This window comes from Perna viridis, chromosome 9 (genome assembly GCF_037379345.1).
Source record: "Perna viridis isolate PV_CMFRI_1.1 ecotype Kerala chromosome 9, ASM3737934v1, whole genome shotgun sequence".
Classification (NCBI taxonomy): domain Eukaryota; kingdom Metazoa; phylum Mollusca; class Bivalvia; order Mytilida; family Mytilidae; genus Perna; species Perna viridis.
The window spans coordinates 35,721,907-35,737,069 of NC_142453.1; the positions used below are offsets into that span (position 1 = coordinate 35,721,907).

General features: G+C 32.2%; 1 protein-coding gene across 5 annotated transcripts in view; it reads left to right on the plus strand.

Annotated features, from left to right (window-relative positions):
* LOC148608009 (N-alpha-acetyltransferase 25, NatB auxiliary subunit-like) overlaps positions 1-15,163 on the plus strand; it is a 36,335-nt gene that overhangs the window by 13,318 nt on the left and 7,854 nt on the right. For 3 of the 5 annotated variants that reach the window (XR_015914924.1, XM_088543834.1, XM_088543835.1), the window contains exons 12-25: positions 166-301; positions 1,309-1,398; positions 2,415-2,525; positions 3,038-3,107; positions 6,323-6,422; positions 6,794-6,841; positions 7,927-8,030; positions 8,994-9,046; positions 10,546-10,618; positions 11,404-11,446; positions 11,969-12,172; positions 13,227-13,350; positions 14,557-14,616; positions 15,061-15,158. Coding sequence is in view for 4 of the 5 variants with exons in the window: in XM_088543834.1 (XP_088399960.1) it covers positions 166-301; positions 1,309-1,398; positions 2,415-2,525; positions 3,038-3,107; positions 6,323-6,422; positions 6,794-6,841; positions 7,927-8,030; positions 8,994-9,046; positions 10,546-10,618; positions 11,404-11,446; positions 11,969-12,172; positions 13,227-13,350; positions 14,557-14,616; positions 15,061-15,158 (1,314 nt within the window). In the remaining variant the exon portion in view is untranslated. The remainder of the gene's footprint in view (positions 1-165; positions 302-1,308; positions 1,399-2,414; positions 2,526-3,037; positions 3,108-6,322; positions 6,423-6,793; positions 6,842-7,926; positions 8,031-8,993; positions 9,047-10,545; positions 10,619-11,403; positions 11,447-11,968; positions 12,173-13,226; positions 13,351-14,556; positions 14,617-15,060; positions 15,159-15,163) is intronic. The other 2 variants (XM_088543836.1, XM_088543837.1) reach the window with 1 other exon arrangement.

Genomic DNA, 15,163 nt, shown 5'->3' on the forward strand with positions numbered 1-15,163 from the left:
TCCACTTTGATGGTTTACATTTACTATACTGACATGTAATCAGAAATCTTCCAGCAAGAGGAACTTTAAACATGCGTATCCATGTTCTGTTTAGAGATTTTCAATAAGATTTTCACCATTTTTCATGACATATATTGATTACCCTTCGATGAATATACTTTGTAGGTGAAAGAAATGCAGAGACACATAACGATATGTAAATTACGGAGACATCTTGGACTACTGTATGAATTGTCTATAGAAAACAGATTATCCTTATCACAGGAATATTTAACTAGACATAAACATGGATTAAATTTTGGTAAGGGGATTGTGTAAAATTTAGTGCATAAATATGAAAATATTTTTATTATAACCACCCCCCCCCAACCCACCAAACAAAGGAATCACCCTATCTGTATGTTCATCCCTTTGTCTGTGGACATTCCTTGTATTAGCACAACTCCTCCCGTGAAAAAAAGTTTGTAGGAAGGTTCAGCATCATATGTTTATGTGCATGAAGGAATATAATTATTGTTAAAGGACTCCAATGGGAGAGAATCCTACCTAAGGGTTTTTATACAACCTCAAAAAATTGCTGTTGTATAATGACCTCGTGTTGTGACGTTGTTGTTGCCACCATCATCAGTAGACATGACGAGACAGTAGGGGCTAAAAACTAGGATCTTCATGAAGTTTCGACAATAACTTGACTGTTTAAATGTATCTTCTGAAATTGTACCAAAATGTGTGTCCTGTTTAAGGTTCAACCTCTATGGTTGCATCAAGCTGGGTCTTGCAGTGCATTTCAGTATATTTGAATTTTAAATCAATTTTAGTGGATATTTAATATTCAGTTTGTGTGTCTGCTCACACTACACATACAAATAGTAAATCTTCTGCAATACAAGTACATGTATGTACCTAAGTCTTATAAATTCATTAATCAAAAGTATTAATCTCTCATGTTCCTTAAATTTATGTTTTTACGGCATACTAGGTTGTACTGAGTAACTTTTGACACAGTCTCATTTAACTTCCAGATAGGATAGTTCATCAGTTTATTGTAAATATGTTGTCAGATAGTTCAGTGGTATGAATGTAGAAAAATTGTCAGATAGAGCAGTAAATCATCTAAGGATATGATGAAATTGATTGCATTATGCAAAGATATCATTGATTTCAAGAGTTATCTCCCTTCTTAAAGTTGAATTATTGAACTGTAAATATATTCATGATGCTGAAACATTAATGTACAAATTTATGATTCGAAAACATGGTTTTACCTCAGATCAAGAATAAAATATCCAATTAAACATTTATTTTCAGGGAAAGAATTGTTATCAACAGACATACAGTTTAGTGATAGTTATCTTTTGTTAGCTGTTTACATGTTAGTTGATTTATGGGAGGAAACAGGTTAGTATTACCTTTTGTTAAGACCAATATACATGTATATAGGTATGCGAGATTGTGTTATATCAGCTTCATTAGTCATACATGTGAATACAAGGCCATGCAAAATAATATATCTGTGTACGATATCATTCTAAACAAAAATAGGATGGTAAAGTAAGCATTTTCATTGAATTTTTTTAGCACAGTTGTACATTCACCTCAGTCAAATTCTTAGCATGAGTAGCTGATACGCTTTGAACAATGTAACACCCTGTTAAATCATATGCTGGAATGACTTAGCTGAAGAGTACTTTCAGTTTGTGGATACAATTACTTAAGGTTGGTGCAAAAAGTAAGGTCAGTCAGGTAACCATGAACTGACATATATATTGTTATGGCCTATAATGAATAGTTTTCTGTGATATTTGAAATTTTGGATTTATCAAATACATCGGTCTGTCAACCATAATATATGTAGCTTTTTCTGTGATTGATTAAAATAATAAGTCTACCCCTGTATTTGTTTATAGTAATATCATGATAATGATGTTGCTTTTTCATTTCTTTGCTCTAGGTTATAAAATCAGAATGCCGTAATGGATATGATTTTTGACACATGTGAAACCAAATTTAGGTTTCATATATTATTCTTATAAATATTAAAATAACAGCAGACTTGTGCTTACAAAAAGAATTAGATTAACAAGGCCAACCAAGCTGGCAATAGTTAATTTGTATATTCATGTACAATACCCCTGTTTGACAAATTGGGGTATATCATTATATCCTTTCCTATCAACAATCTATCCTTTTTTGGGTTTCTTGATGATGATTTAAGAACACATGAACTTTCTTTATTAACTGTTCATGTCTCTGCTTATAATCTTATCCCAGGCTTATAAGCCTTGTACTGTAAAAATAAATCACCAGATCAACTTGTTTTATTTACCATATGTCATGTGACTTGTTAGGATCATGTAACTTCACAATTTCTACATTATGAGATGGAAATATAGATATTTACGTTCTGTTTGCAGGTGAAACAACCTATTTATGGCAGGGCATTGTGCAATTAGAGAAAGGAATGAAGAGGAGTATCTCAAACTTCCAAATAAAAGTCTTGCTCATGAGATTATACTGTATAATGGGTTGGTATTTTAGAAAACCAGAAAACAATTGAGATTATTTTATATTAGTTTGTGTTATTGTCATACATTCTTTTGACCAGAGATGGTTACTGTAAACGTATAAACTTCACTGTTTCTAATTTTCACGGATTCCATCAACCAAAGATATTCATAGGTATTGATTTTCATGGTATCAAAAAATAGTGAGCGATATATAGTGCTTACAAACCCATTTTGCAGGTACTATTTTTTTAGGTTTTTTTTATCCCAGCGCGAAAATAGCAAAAATAAGTACACTGTGAAAATGAATACATTAATAGTATTAGGCTTTCATTTTAATAGCCGTTAAAAAGTTGTGACATACAACTCCTTTCTTATACATTTCATTTATCTTTCATTTATTTGACAATTAGTTTTCAATATACTATAAATCCTTATATGATCACCATAATGTTTTGGAGTATTATTTTTCTATCTGAAGAACCAAGTTAATCTAGATTACAGTGATGACCTAAAAATGTTAAATGTTTCAGGTGTGTATGGCCCATGTCATACGTTGTATGAGAGTTTAGAAGTTAAACATATCATGAATGATACATTAGGGTAAGTGGATTAAACTGTCAGTAGTATGCTCAATGTTCTGTTACTACTTTAAGGCATCTACACAGCCTTGCTCTGAAGTTAATGTATCTTTGTGAGGTCTACAGTGTTGTAACTACTTTAAGGCATCTACACAACCTTGCTCTGAAGTTAATGTATCTTTGTGAGGTCTACAATGTTGTAACTACTTTAAGGCATCTACACAGCCTTGCTCTGAAGTTAATGTATCTTTGTGAGGTCTACAATGTTGTAACTACTTTAAGGCATCTACACAACCTTGCTCTGAAGTTAATGTATCTTTGTGAGGTCTACAATGATGCTATAATAATATCCACTGGATCGTTAACTGTGTAACCTATAGTTACATGGATTTTTGTCAGTTGTACATACAATGTACAGATATTGAAGAATTAAAACCTTTGAAGAGTATCTGATATGTTCGAAGATATACATGTCAGACATGGCGAAATCATTTTTCTACCTGTCGGACATTTGGTCCGGCAACTTAACACAATCTGCTGGATCGAACAGTTATCTGGCGTACCGATTTAAATTTGTCTCGATTCGGATGCCATCTTTAAACCAGCAGTTCTGGTTGAGGCGTTTCTAATAAAAAAAACGTACCAGAATTCTGGTCCGGAAATCACACAAATTTTACCAGGCCAGCGGCTAAAAGTGCTGGTCATGTCCGACCATACATACCCAAAATTTGCTGTTAGATTTACATTTTGTTAATTTAAGATTGTACATATTCAAAGTCCACTAATGAGTTGGAATCATAGTTCATTGCATTCTCTGTAGTTTAATTTATTGTTTGAAGTTATACTTATGTAAATGTTCTTTCATTTGTGAATACTAATTTTTATGGATTAAAGAAGAAACATAAGTTAATGGATTCTTCAATTCGTGGTTTTTAGATTTTCAGTATACACATCAGTGGAAATGTCCTTTTCATTGGGAACCAAGTTTTGTGGTTTGGCTTATGCATGAAAACCATGAAAAGTGGTACCCCAGAAACAATAGTACTATTACAGTAATACGAAAGTAAATCTCTGTTTTCAATTGACTTGACATTAAAAACAACTCACTGATGAATGGTTTAATTTATGTTTTACAACATGTAAATAGATTATTCAGAGTAGTCTTGGTTCCAAGGGAAAGTGTTGGGGCATTAAGCTATGAATATGAATATGGCAAAAAAAAATCAATTTAGTTGTAATATCATTTTTTTTTCAAAACAAAGTAAAATATAAATGCATTAGGAAAATAAATAATTTGTGACATAGGTTCATTGTAATGATCACATTGTGGTGTCACAATTCAACATCATTTTATTTAAAACTGCTGAGAATGATTAGTTTTGTTGTTTTTTTTTTCTGACATATTTACATCCAGAAAACTGAAGTCCACTATGAAGAAACAGCATCATTTTTCATATGATACTATGTAATAATGAATATATTCACTAAATATGGGATTGTTTCTTGGATGTAGACACCATTTCCTTGTCAGAATGTTAGAGAAAAAAAATACAAAATTGATAAAATATCTGAAATTTGGTAAACAATTCTTTTGTCCTTTTATTGCAATTTCTCCAGTCCATATGTTTGCTGCTTTGCTATGGAGTCAAGTCCAAATTCACAGGGAACACTTTAAACACTTAATCATTAATTGTCAAGCAATATTTAATCACATCAGTCCATAAGATATTTTATGTTTTAATATGACATGCTTCAAAGCTCTTTAGACCACAGCCAAGTTAAAAAGGTGATTAACACATGACCATTATTTCATGCAACACATAGGCTGCGTCTATTCAAAAATATGAAGAAACCCTTCCTATTAGAATTGAAATTAATCACAGAAATTCCATTTTATCATTGTTTTACCACAGGCTGGCCATTAATGGCATTTTTAGCTCACCTGGCCGAAGGCCAAGTGAGCTTAAGCCATCACTTGGTGTCCGTCGTCGTGGACAAATTTAAAAAAATCTTCTCCTCTGAAACTACTAGACTGACAGGTTTTAAACTTAGCATGAATGTTCCTTAGGATGTTCTGCACAAAATGACCATTGGGATTTTTGATCCATGAAAAAACATGGCCGCTGTTACTAAAAATAGGGGTCAGATGGCAGTTTTTTGCAAATAACTTAAAAAACCATTGCCTTTAGCAAATTTCTGGCATTGGTAATATTGTTCAGCATCATGAGATGGGCCTATGCCAAAATCTTCAAAACAATTGGTCAACTGATGTAGGAGTTACGACCCCTGAAACAGTTTTTTTTTTTGCATTTTCGCATGTGCAATTTTGAAAATCTTCTCAAAAATCCATTGCACAGAATTCAAAGAAAGTTGACATATATGTTCCTTAGGGTATCCCACATAAATTGACAGATGGGATTGTTGATTCATGAAAAAACATGGCCGCCATTACTAAAAATAGAACGTAGGGGTCAGATGGCAGTTTTTTGCAAATAACTCAAAAACCCTTGCCTTTAGCAAATTTCTGGCACGGGTAAAATTGTTAAGCATCATGAGAAGGACCTATGCCGAAATTTTCAAAAATAATTCATTTCCTAATGTAGGATTTACGACCCCTGAAACAGTTTTTTTTTTTTTTTTTCACATGTACAACTTTGAAAATCTTCTCTAAAAGCATTTAAGATCATTGAATGAAAATAAGCATAATAGTTCTTCAGTGTATTGTGCTCAAAATGACTTGTGATTTTTAATTCGTGAATAGATGTGGCTACCTATACTAAAAAAGGAACTTATAGGTCACAAGACAGGTTTTTGAAAAAAATTCAAAAATTGTTGCCTTTAGCAAATTTCTGGTTCAGGTAATGAAAATGCTATGAAAAGCATTTCCTGCATTTGACAATTTAGTTGATTTTAACTTAGCCTGTCTCATTCCTCAAGTTTTTCAAATAAGCAAATGGTTAACCAGGTGAGTGATTCAGGCTCTCTTGAGCCTCTAGTTTAACATTGCTATCACTCAGGGTAAAACAATGATAAATTGAGATCTGTGGTCTATTTCTTAATTTTCTTTTTCAGTCACATAATATTTAATCACATCAGTCGATTAGGACATTTTATATTTCTCTTGCAGTCACACAATATTTAATCACATCAGTCAATTAGGACATTTTATATTTCTCTTTCAGTCACACAATATTTAATCACATCAGTCGATTAGGACATTTTATATTTCTCTTTCAGTCACACAATATTTAATCACATCAGTCGATTAGGACATTTTATGGCAGCCTGTGCTACTTATGGTTCTATGTTAAAGTTCTTTGCTGTGAATCATAAAGAAGTAAGTTGGTCATATTTTTGGGATATTAAGCTTTGATTGGTATCTCATTTTCAAATGTGTATCTTCTGTTCAAGTGTTCAAGTTTTGAAACAATGGTCATTTATGCCCTGGCAAAAGTTATACTGCTGTAATATTATTTCTTTTCAACATTATTGCTGTAACCTGTATGAGGAATAATTTAAAAGTAGGTTATCTGCTTCAGCATGATAGATTGTACCACATGCATTTCTTTTTCCTTGGTGACACATCAGCTTCCTGTTTACTGGAGAGACAGCTTAAACTCATTGGTGTTGAAAGGATGGGGCATTAATTACCTAGTAATAATATATTTCCTCTTGTTTCAGCATTATTATTTACCTTTTTTATTACAGACAGCAGAGTATCTGATTGCTTCTTACAAATATGGTTCATTTAACAAGGTAAAATAGTGATCATTTTGTTATGTCATTGACATCAATCTTTGTCTTATTAAAAAATCACAAGGGGGTTGTATTTTGGTTTATTGTAAGTAAAATGATAATCTTCATGAGATGTGAGTCTGTTTTCTCTTTATTGAATGACCATCACCTAAAGAATTGTCTTAGTTAACTGTACAATTGATTTGATAGTTTAAAAATAAAGATAGTTTAAGCACTGTCTATAGCTTTTGCTGAAAATTCTATCATGGAGAAATTTTATAATTATGCCCCACACAATGCAGTTGCGATGGGTATAATGTTTTTAACCTGTCCATCAGTGAGTCCATCATCAGTTTCCAGACTTTTTTTCTAAACGCTTGCAGATATTGACATGACTTTTGGTATATAAGTTTCTCACGATATGTTACAGGTCAAGTTTACGTTTTGTTCCGCTCTGATGATTTTTACTGAAATTACGGACCTTGAACTTTGCAAAATTAACAGGAAAAAAGTTTTCCTGACTTTTTTTCTGAACGCTTGCAGATATTGACATTATTTTTAGTACAGAAATTCAACATGATAATTTACAGGACGAGTTTGAAGTTGGTTCCACTCCAATGATTTTTACCAAAATTAGGGGCCTTGAACATAGCTAAATTCACAGAAACAACCAGTTTTCAGACTTTTTTTTTCTAAACACTTGCAGATTATGACATGATTTTTCGTATATAAGTTCACCATGATAAGTTACAGGTCAAGTGTACATTTTGTTCCACTACGATGATATGTGCTTTGTATTAACTTAAACTCAAAGAAGTCACCATCTGGAGTTCGAAACTACCATTCTGAGTACCAGAATTTACTTAGAAGAAAAAGGTCTAAAGCCTAAAAAACACTCTTATTCCTTTTTTATTCGGGGTCCTTCTACATGTTTTTCTCTTACAAACAAATTAACTTGAGTATCTAACATGGGACGCGTAGAGTATGTGAGCGCGCTTAGTGAGTGCGTTCACTAATGTTCTTTAATTAATTTGTTAAAATGCATGAGGCTTTATTAATCAAAGGATTTTTTAATATGTTTTCTGGTCATTTTATTTATGTTGTAGATAAATGAGTTTGTGAGGTTTAGAAATCGACTTCAGAATTCTTTACAGTATATCAGTGCTCAAGTAGAAAGTATGCTGCTAGATATGGTCATGGAAACAGCTAAGTAAGTAATCAATTATATGTCGTTAAGTCGTAGTTTTTGTAAGAATCAGGAAAAATGGGAAAAATCATAAATATGCATGCCAGAAAACCACTGATCTGACAATATTCTTTCACAGAAGAATGCTTTCTTTATTTGAAAAAGCCATGATATGATCTCTGCATCTGCAAAACATGTAATCTATAACATGTAAGTAGATAGTTAGGTAATCATGTGATAAAAAGGCAGAACAAACTTTGTAGTTCACGCCAGTGCTCAATGCTAGGGTCTAGATTAGTTATAGCCATAAGTTAAGTTTTAGACCAGGAGTTCAATTTAGTGCTTGGGTGAGGTCCAGGACCTACAATTTATTATCTAGGTCCTTTAAAATTTCATTTACCTAGTTCAGGGACCTTCAACTTTACATTATTGAGACTTTTGATTTTCTTCAAGTCAATCATTAATTTGAAGCTCTGTTATTAGTTTAATGTCTTAGTAGAGAACAAGTTTAACATAAGTACTCATGGGAACAATTTATTGCTGAGTGGTCTAGAAGATGAAAGATAGGTACTGAATTTCTTTTTTGTCAGAACATATACATGTTATTACATTTTCATTTTTATCATTTTCTTTGATATTTTGACAAGATTCTTGTTGGGGCCTTGTTGGATCTAGTGAAGAAACCTGACATCAATCAGAATATCATTGTTTCTTCCATTTCAAGACCTGTGATTTGATATCACTTTCATTCCTAGCATATTCTGGGACTTGTAATTTAGATCATGAATACAAGTAATTACTATATACATGTATGTGATGTCTGCCATTACTAGATTTCCCTGCCTCTTTTGAAAAAATAAATGACAAACAGCTTGTATGATTTATATAATTTCATTATAATGTTAAAGATGAATTATATCATGTTAGGACATAAGTTGTCATATCTTTAGTATGGGATAATTTTATAAGTATTGAACACTTTTTCAGACATCAGAAAACAGAATTAATGGTATCATACATGGCCCTTGCACCTGATAAAGGTTTGTAATCAATTATTTTATTTTATTTTTTTTTGAATGCTTTATGAATTAGGTTTTGATAAAATATAGAAATGAACTGTTGATTTTATCATCATAGCTAACCCCATTCAATTATACCAGTACATGTATGTTGAAATTTAAACTTCTGTCACAACTATGGCATTTTTTTAAATACAGCTTAACTGTTCAAGGAGTAGTTATTGCCAACTGATTGTTCATCCTCTCATGTGAAACAATTTCATGCCCAAAATTTATGAAAAAAAACATGTTGCAGATTTCTGCTACTTTGTTCCCTTAGCAATCATACGATTATCATGGAGAAATAAAATTTCGGTGAGCAGATTGGCGAAAATTGCTTCTTTCTTGAAAACGGCAAGATCTACTCTGACCATTATGAGCTCACCACTTGCATTATTATTGACGATTTATTTCTGCTATTTCAAATCTATGCAGTGTTCTAGGATTTTTTGGTCAACTTGACTTACCACGGGTAAGTGGTCTCCAAAAAATGACTTACCCACACTTTAAATGAACTTACCCACTTTGAAAGTAACATTTCAAAGACAAAATATGTGTCATATGATTTGGTAACAAGTGCAATCATTTCTAAGAAGCAGAGAATGTGATGTATTTTTACTGTCTGATTCTTATAAATGAATACACTTAGATAACAAGGCAATAACAATTTTGATTCTTCATTTATTTATCCTCAGGCTCAAGTTCAACAAGTTTTCGTGGCTGAGATAAAATGGGGTTAATTTTATTCCTTTCCTTTTTATCAAGTTTTGGTTTCTTAGAGGATGTGAACCCAAAACTATGGAGATCCATTTCTATTTTGAATTTACCATTCAAACATTTAGTATTGTATTTAAAAAAGAATGCTCTGGGCATAACTATGATAAAAACTTGTATGGGAACTTTTACATTTTTCTGGCTTTTTACCCTTTAGTCACCTTTCTCAGACTCAGGTGTCCCCTCTCCCATCAATACATTTCATATTTATTTGCAAACAAATATATAATGATGAAAGAAACTATCCATCTGTTCAAAATTAGGAATTTTGAAATACAGATTTTCTTATTTTACTGTTTTTGAATCGAAAATTATTGTTTTTGCATCATGATCATGTTTGACTTCAATGGAAGAAAAGAGATCTAATTATAATAACTACATGTATATTATCTAAAATAAAAAAGCAAAATGAAACAATCATGTTTTCTAAAGAATAAAACTTAAATTCTGCTGAAATAAATTCAGAAATAATTGTCACAGGTCAGGAAAGTAAGGACTCATACCCAAACTTTAAAACTGACTTCCCCACGGGTAACCAAAGGCTCCCAAAGGACTTTCATGACCTGAAAACTCACTTACCATGGGTAACGGGTAATGGGAATCCTAGAACACTGTTATGTTAAGTAATGATTCATTATCTTATTGTATACTTCCTATATTGCCAATTTTTGCCTGCTGTGCCTCATAAAATCCTGTTTCTGTTGCAGAGAAGACAAATTTTGATGATTTATGTGATAACAGAGACTTGTCTCTAATGAGGCCCTGGGCTTGTCCTATGAAGTAAGTGTCATACTGTCTGTTATTAATTTATATTAGGACTACCTCAGTGGTCTCAGGGTAGTATGCTCTCCTCAAGTGTAGGAGGTCATGGGTTTAATTCATGGCCAAGTCACACCAAAGACTTTAAAATTGTAAGTCACTGCTTCCCCACCTAGCAAATTTTTTAGGCTAGAGTAACGTTGACTGGTTGGCTCAGAGTCGGAATAATGTGTCTAAATAGGGTGGTATGCGTACTTCAAGCTGTTGCGTCTGTGAGCTGGCATAATAAAAATCCCACTCATCATGTCTGACTTACACAAAGTCTGTTCAATAGGTCAATCATTCTCATCCTAAAATGAATGAAAAGTTGGCCATAGGAAGTTAGATCATAATCAATCAATCAATAATTTATATTAGCATCATTCAAAATCAATATGTTGTTGTTGCATATGAAATAATGATATCCTTAATATCTTCTTTCATCAAATTAGTGTACCTTATTTTGTTTTGTCATCATACATGTATGTAAAGTATTGTATTGTCATTAGTGTGAACAAAGCTGTAATACATTCATGCTTTAAGTGTTTAAATAATGAAATTCTGTGATCAGATTTAATTTTTTTATTCTGGGTTATCAGAATGCTTCTTGTTAAATGTGTCTTACAAATTTATGAGGAAGCATTATAATAAAATCTTTTTGTGAAAAAAATATTGGTCAATATACATGTTTGTAAAATATTGAATTAAAGTGTTAGGAATTCTGATATAAATTTGCAAGAAATATTATCATTATACAATAATTGTAGATGTGATATTAGGAAGGCAGAGGAGTTTTCTTTTAAAGAAGAGGTATGTAATTGTACATGTATGTTGAAATTTATACTCAGGCCAAGACAAATAATATGTCTGTTTCCTGGTACCCCATTAACCCTTGTTTGTTTGTTTACCATAAACATTTTATGGCCATTTTGGTTCAAGCATTGTTAAAGTCAAGGTTGTTTCCCCATTAACTCAATGTAAAATGTTTTTGAAAAATAAAATAATTTCCCTACCTACCTACCCTATTTCTTAATTGCTGGACTAATATCTTTTTTTTTGCCTTTAATATATTTTATTTTGTGAATTTGATAGATTTTGATATAGATAATATATATAAGTGTTAAAAAAATGAAATGATTTGATCAGATTTTTTTTTATTCTGGGTGATCAATATAAATGTTTCTTGTTAAATGTTTCTTACATTTATATCATGGGAATTTTTTTTCTAGAAAAGTTATTGGTCAACATATTTTTTTAATAATGTTGGAAATCAAGAACTTGTCATGTATGAAATTGATGCATTTAGTAACCTTGTATCTTTTTTTCTGATAGAAAGCCTGGGTACAAGTCAGAGACCTTAGTTTGAGAATCCTTGGTGCATGTGTGATATTAGGACAAGAATCGGGAAGTGATACAAACAATAAAAATGGTATAGACCATGGAAAATCTCGACCAATGAATGAAGTCTTGGAAGATCTGGTCAAACAGTTCAAAGAACATTTAAGTAATATTCAGGACTTTTCTAAACCTTACCAGGTAAAAGTTGAACCTAATGCAAAAATGAGTGCAAATCGTATATAAAACAAATCTGAGTGCAGTGTTGCTTCTACTTTCTGTGTAAATTTTGAATTTCTTGTCCCTAGGATTTTGCGAGAGCTTGGGGCTTATCTTCTATTTTTGCTGTTTGTCCATTATTCTGTTCATGATTGGTTTCAAGTTCACTTAGATAGCTTTATATCATCTATTGATAAGGTAGTTGTAAATTATAGGCACAGTTTTAAAAACAGTTGTTTTAGAGGGGTATAATGGGAACTGATCATGTTCAGTCCCTATGCAAGAAATGTGTGAACATGAGAATGGTAGCATTACTATGCCAATTTTCTCTGAGTTCCTGTTAGAATATGAAAATATTCTAATGAAAATTAATAAATAATTTAAAGAATAGCAGTGTTAGACCCAAGATGAAATAAAATTATAGCTAGGCTCTGTAGCTCTGTAGTAAATGAAACTGAAATCTTCTTTATTTCTTGAGCCTTCAGGTACAAATGTAGTTACTACAATGTTTTGACTTGAGCATTAAGGTAAAATTGTAGTCACTGCAATGTTTTGACTTGAGCCTTCAGGTATAAATGTAGTCACTACACTATTTTGATTTGAGCTTTAGGTAAAATTGTAGTCACTGCAATGTTTTGACTTGAGCCTTCAGGTACAAATTGTAGTCACTACAATGATTTGACTTGAGCCTTCAGGTTCAAATGTAGTCACTACAATGTTTTGACTTGAGCCTGTAGGTAAAATTGTAGTCACTGCAATGTTTTGATTTGAGCCTTCAGATACAAATTGTAGTCACTACAATGGTTTGACTTGAGTTTTTTGTTCATACTTGTATGTATCAATTGAATTGTTGCCTGATGTTGTGCCAAGAATGGCACTATTTGTAAATAAAAATCCAGTAAAAGGATCTATTATTGTTTAAACTTAACACCAGACAGATCATATACAGGTCATTTGACCAGTACACCTTTTTTAGTTACGTTACAACAATCCTGTCAGCCAGATTTTCATGTCTTGTCTCAATATTTTATTACAGTATCCGACACAAGGCCCATATCCTACCAAACTGTCTGGCTACCTGTGTGATGGTCACAGTAAAATCTTCTCTCAGATGGTTGACAATGTAGTATATGTGTATAAACTCCAAGAAGAAGGTTTAGGTAAATGTATAGACAAGAAATTTTAGATTGCCAAACCAAGATGTGGGGAAGTGCTCATGACATGACCAAAAAACTAAGCACAACCACTTGGTTAAGCCTTCCTGTCAGAAGATTACTCAAACTAAGCATTTAGTCCTTCATAAAAAATTGCTCAAATTAAACTTTAAAAAAAAAACAAAAACAAAAGGTACATGGCACCAATGTAGTCAGCAAAATTATGCCTTGTTTGCTGTAGAATTTAAACTATTAATAATTAATGAAGAACGTTTATATTCTCTCATTCTTTTAAACATGCATGTGTAACAAGGGACTCTGGCCTTTTTGAACTGATTTTTAGATGTGTGTTTTTGCACAGTGGCAAAAGGGATAGGTTTGTGATTTCGCCAAAGTACTTTAACCCTGCTACGTTTTTTGCACCTGTCCCAAGTCGGGAATTTCTGGCCTCTCTATGACTAGTTTTGTTTTCACCTTTAGTTTATTTTTTTATGTAACATGATTATATAGGGGCAACTCTTTTACTGTTCCTGTGTATAATGATGTTTTGGGGGCCAGCTTCAGCCTACCCTGTAGTATGAGGGTTTCCTTGTCGTTCATTGACATGTACATCATACCTATTCTCATTATATTTGAAATATTTCAGGTTTGAATATTTCATTTCTACTAAGGACTTCTATTATGTGATTCTGTTGTACATTGCCCTACAATTTTGGGGATTTTCAGAGATTCTGTTAAAAGAGCAAGAATCTTGTTTGTCACCACCTGATTTAAGAAATCACATGTTTAAAGCATCTACACTGCCTTATTTTGATATAAAAATATCATAATGTGGTAATTAATGATGCTATATTGATATCCATTGGATCGTTAACTGTGTTACTTCTAGTCACATGGGTTTTTGTCAGTGGTACATTTATGGAAAAATACATATAAGGGCTATTCCAGAATTAATTGTTAGGGGAGTGAAGTTGGGAGGCACCTCTGTAAAATTTGATGGATGGTTGTTTTTTAAGATAGTTAGCCTTAACCATGAAAGAATAAATCAATAAAAGTTATATGCATTTTGGGGTCAAATAAAAAGTGTCTCCCGACCCCCCTCCCTCCTTTACATTTATTTTTGGAATAGCCCTAATATAAAAAACAATGATTCAGTCTTAATAGTTAAATAGCTAATTGTATGGGTTTTAATTCAATTTCATTGAACTTTAGGTAGTGTCAGTGAAGAACAAGAAAACCAATTGAAATCCAGTGTTCCTAGTCTTTTAGAAGGTAACTTATAGTCAGACTTATTTTACATGTATGTTGGAAATTATGGTATTCTCCTGCATCTGATAATTTTTTGCATTTTGCAATCTAAGATTATTAAAAAACAGTAAAACTAAATTTATGTGAACCCCGATTAATCTGTCTTAAAAAGGTATAAAAACTATAAAAGTTCAAAAAATACTTAAGTCTGAGAATATTCTGAACTTCCATGGTAACTCTAATCAAAGTCATTGAAATTTATGACGTCACAAACAGTTCAGTTAAGAATTTGCTCAGACTTATGTAATTGTTCAAGTTTTGGGGGAGCTTGGGCCCAAACCTAACTAAAGAATATCCTCCAAATCAATTTGTTTGTCACTGGTGTCTATTGACTGTAAATTGTATGGGGCAAAACACAAAAAAGGAAGAGATTAAGTTCATTAGCTAGATTTCTACACAATTTTTTAGGTTTACTGACTAAACATCGATGTAGTTTACTACAGACAGATAATGACAGAAAATCTATAAATCCCAAAGTTTTAGAAAACCTTGTCTTTTTAGCTGAGGTAAG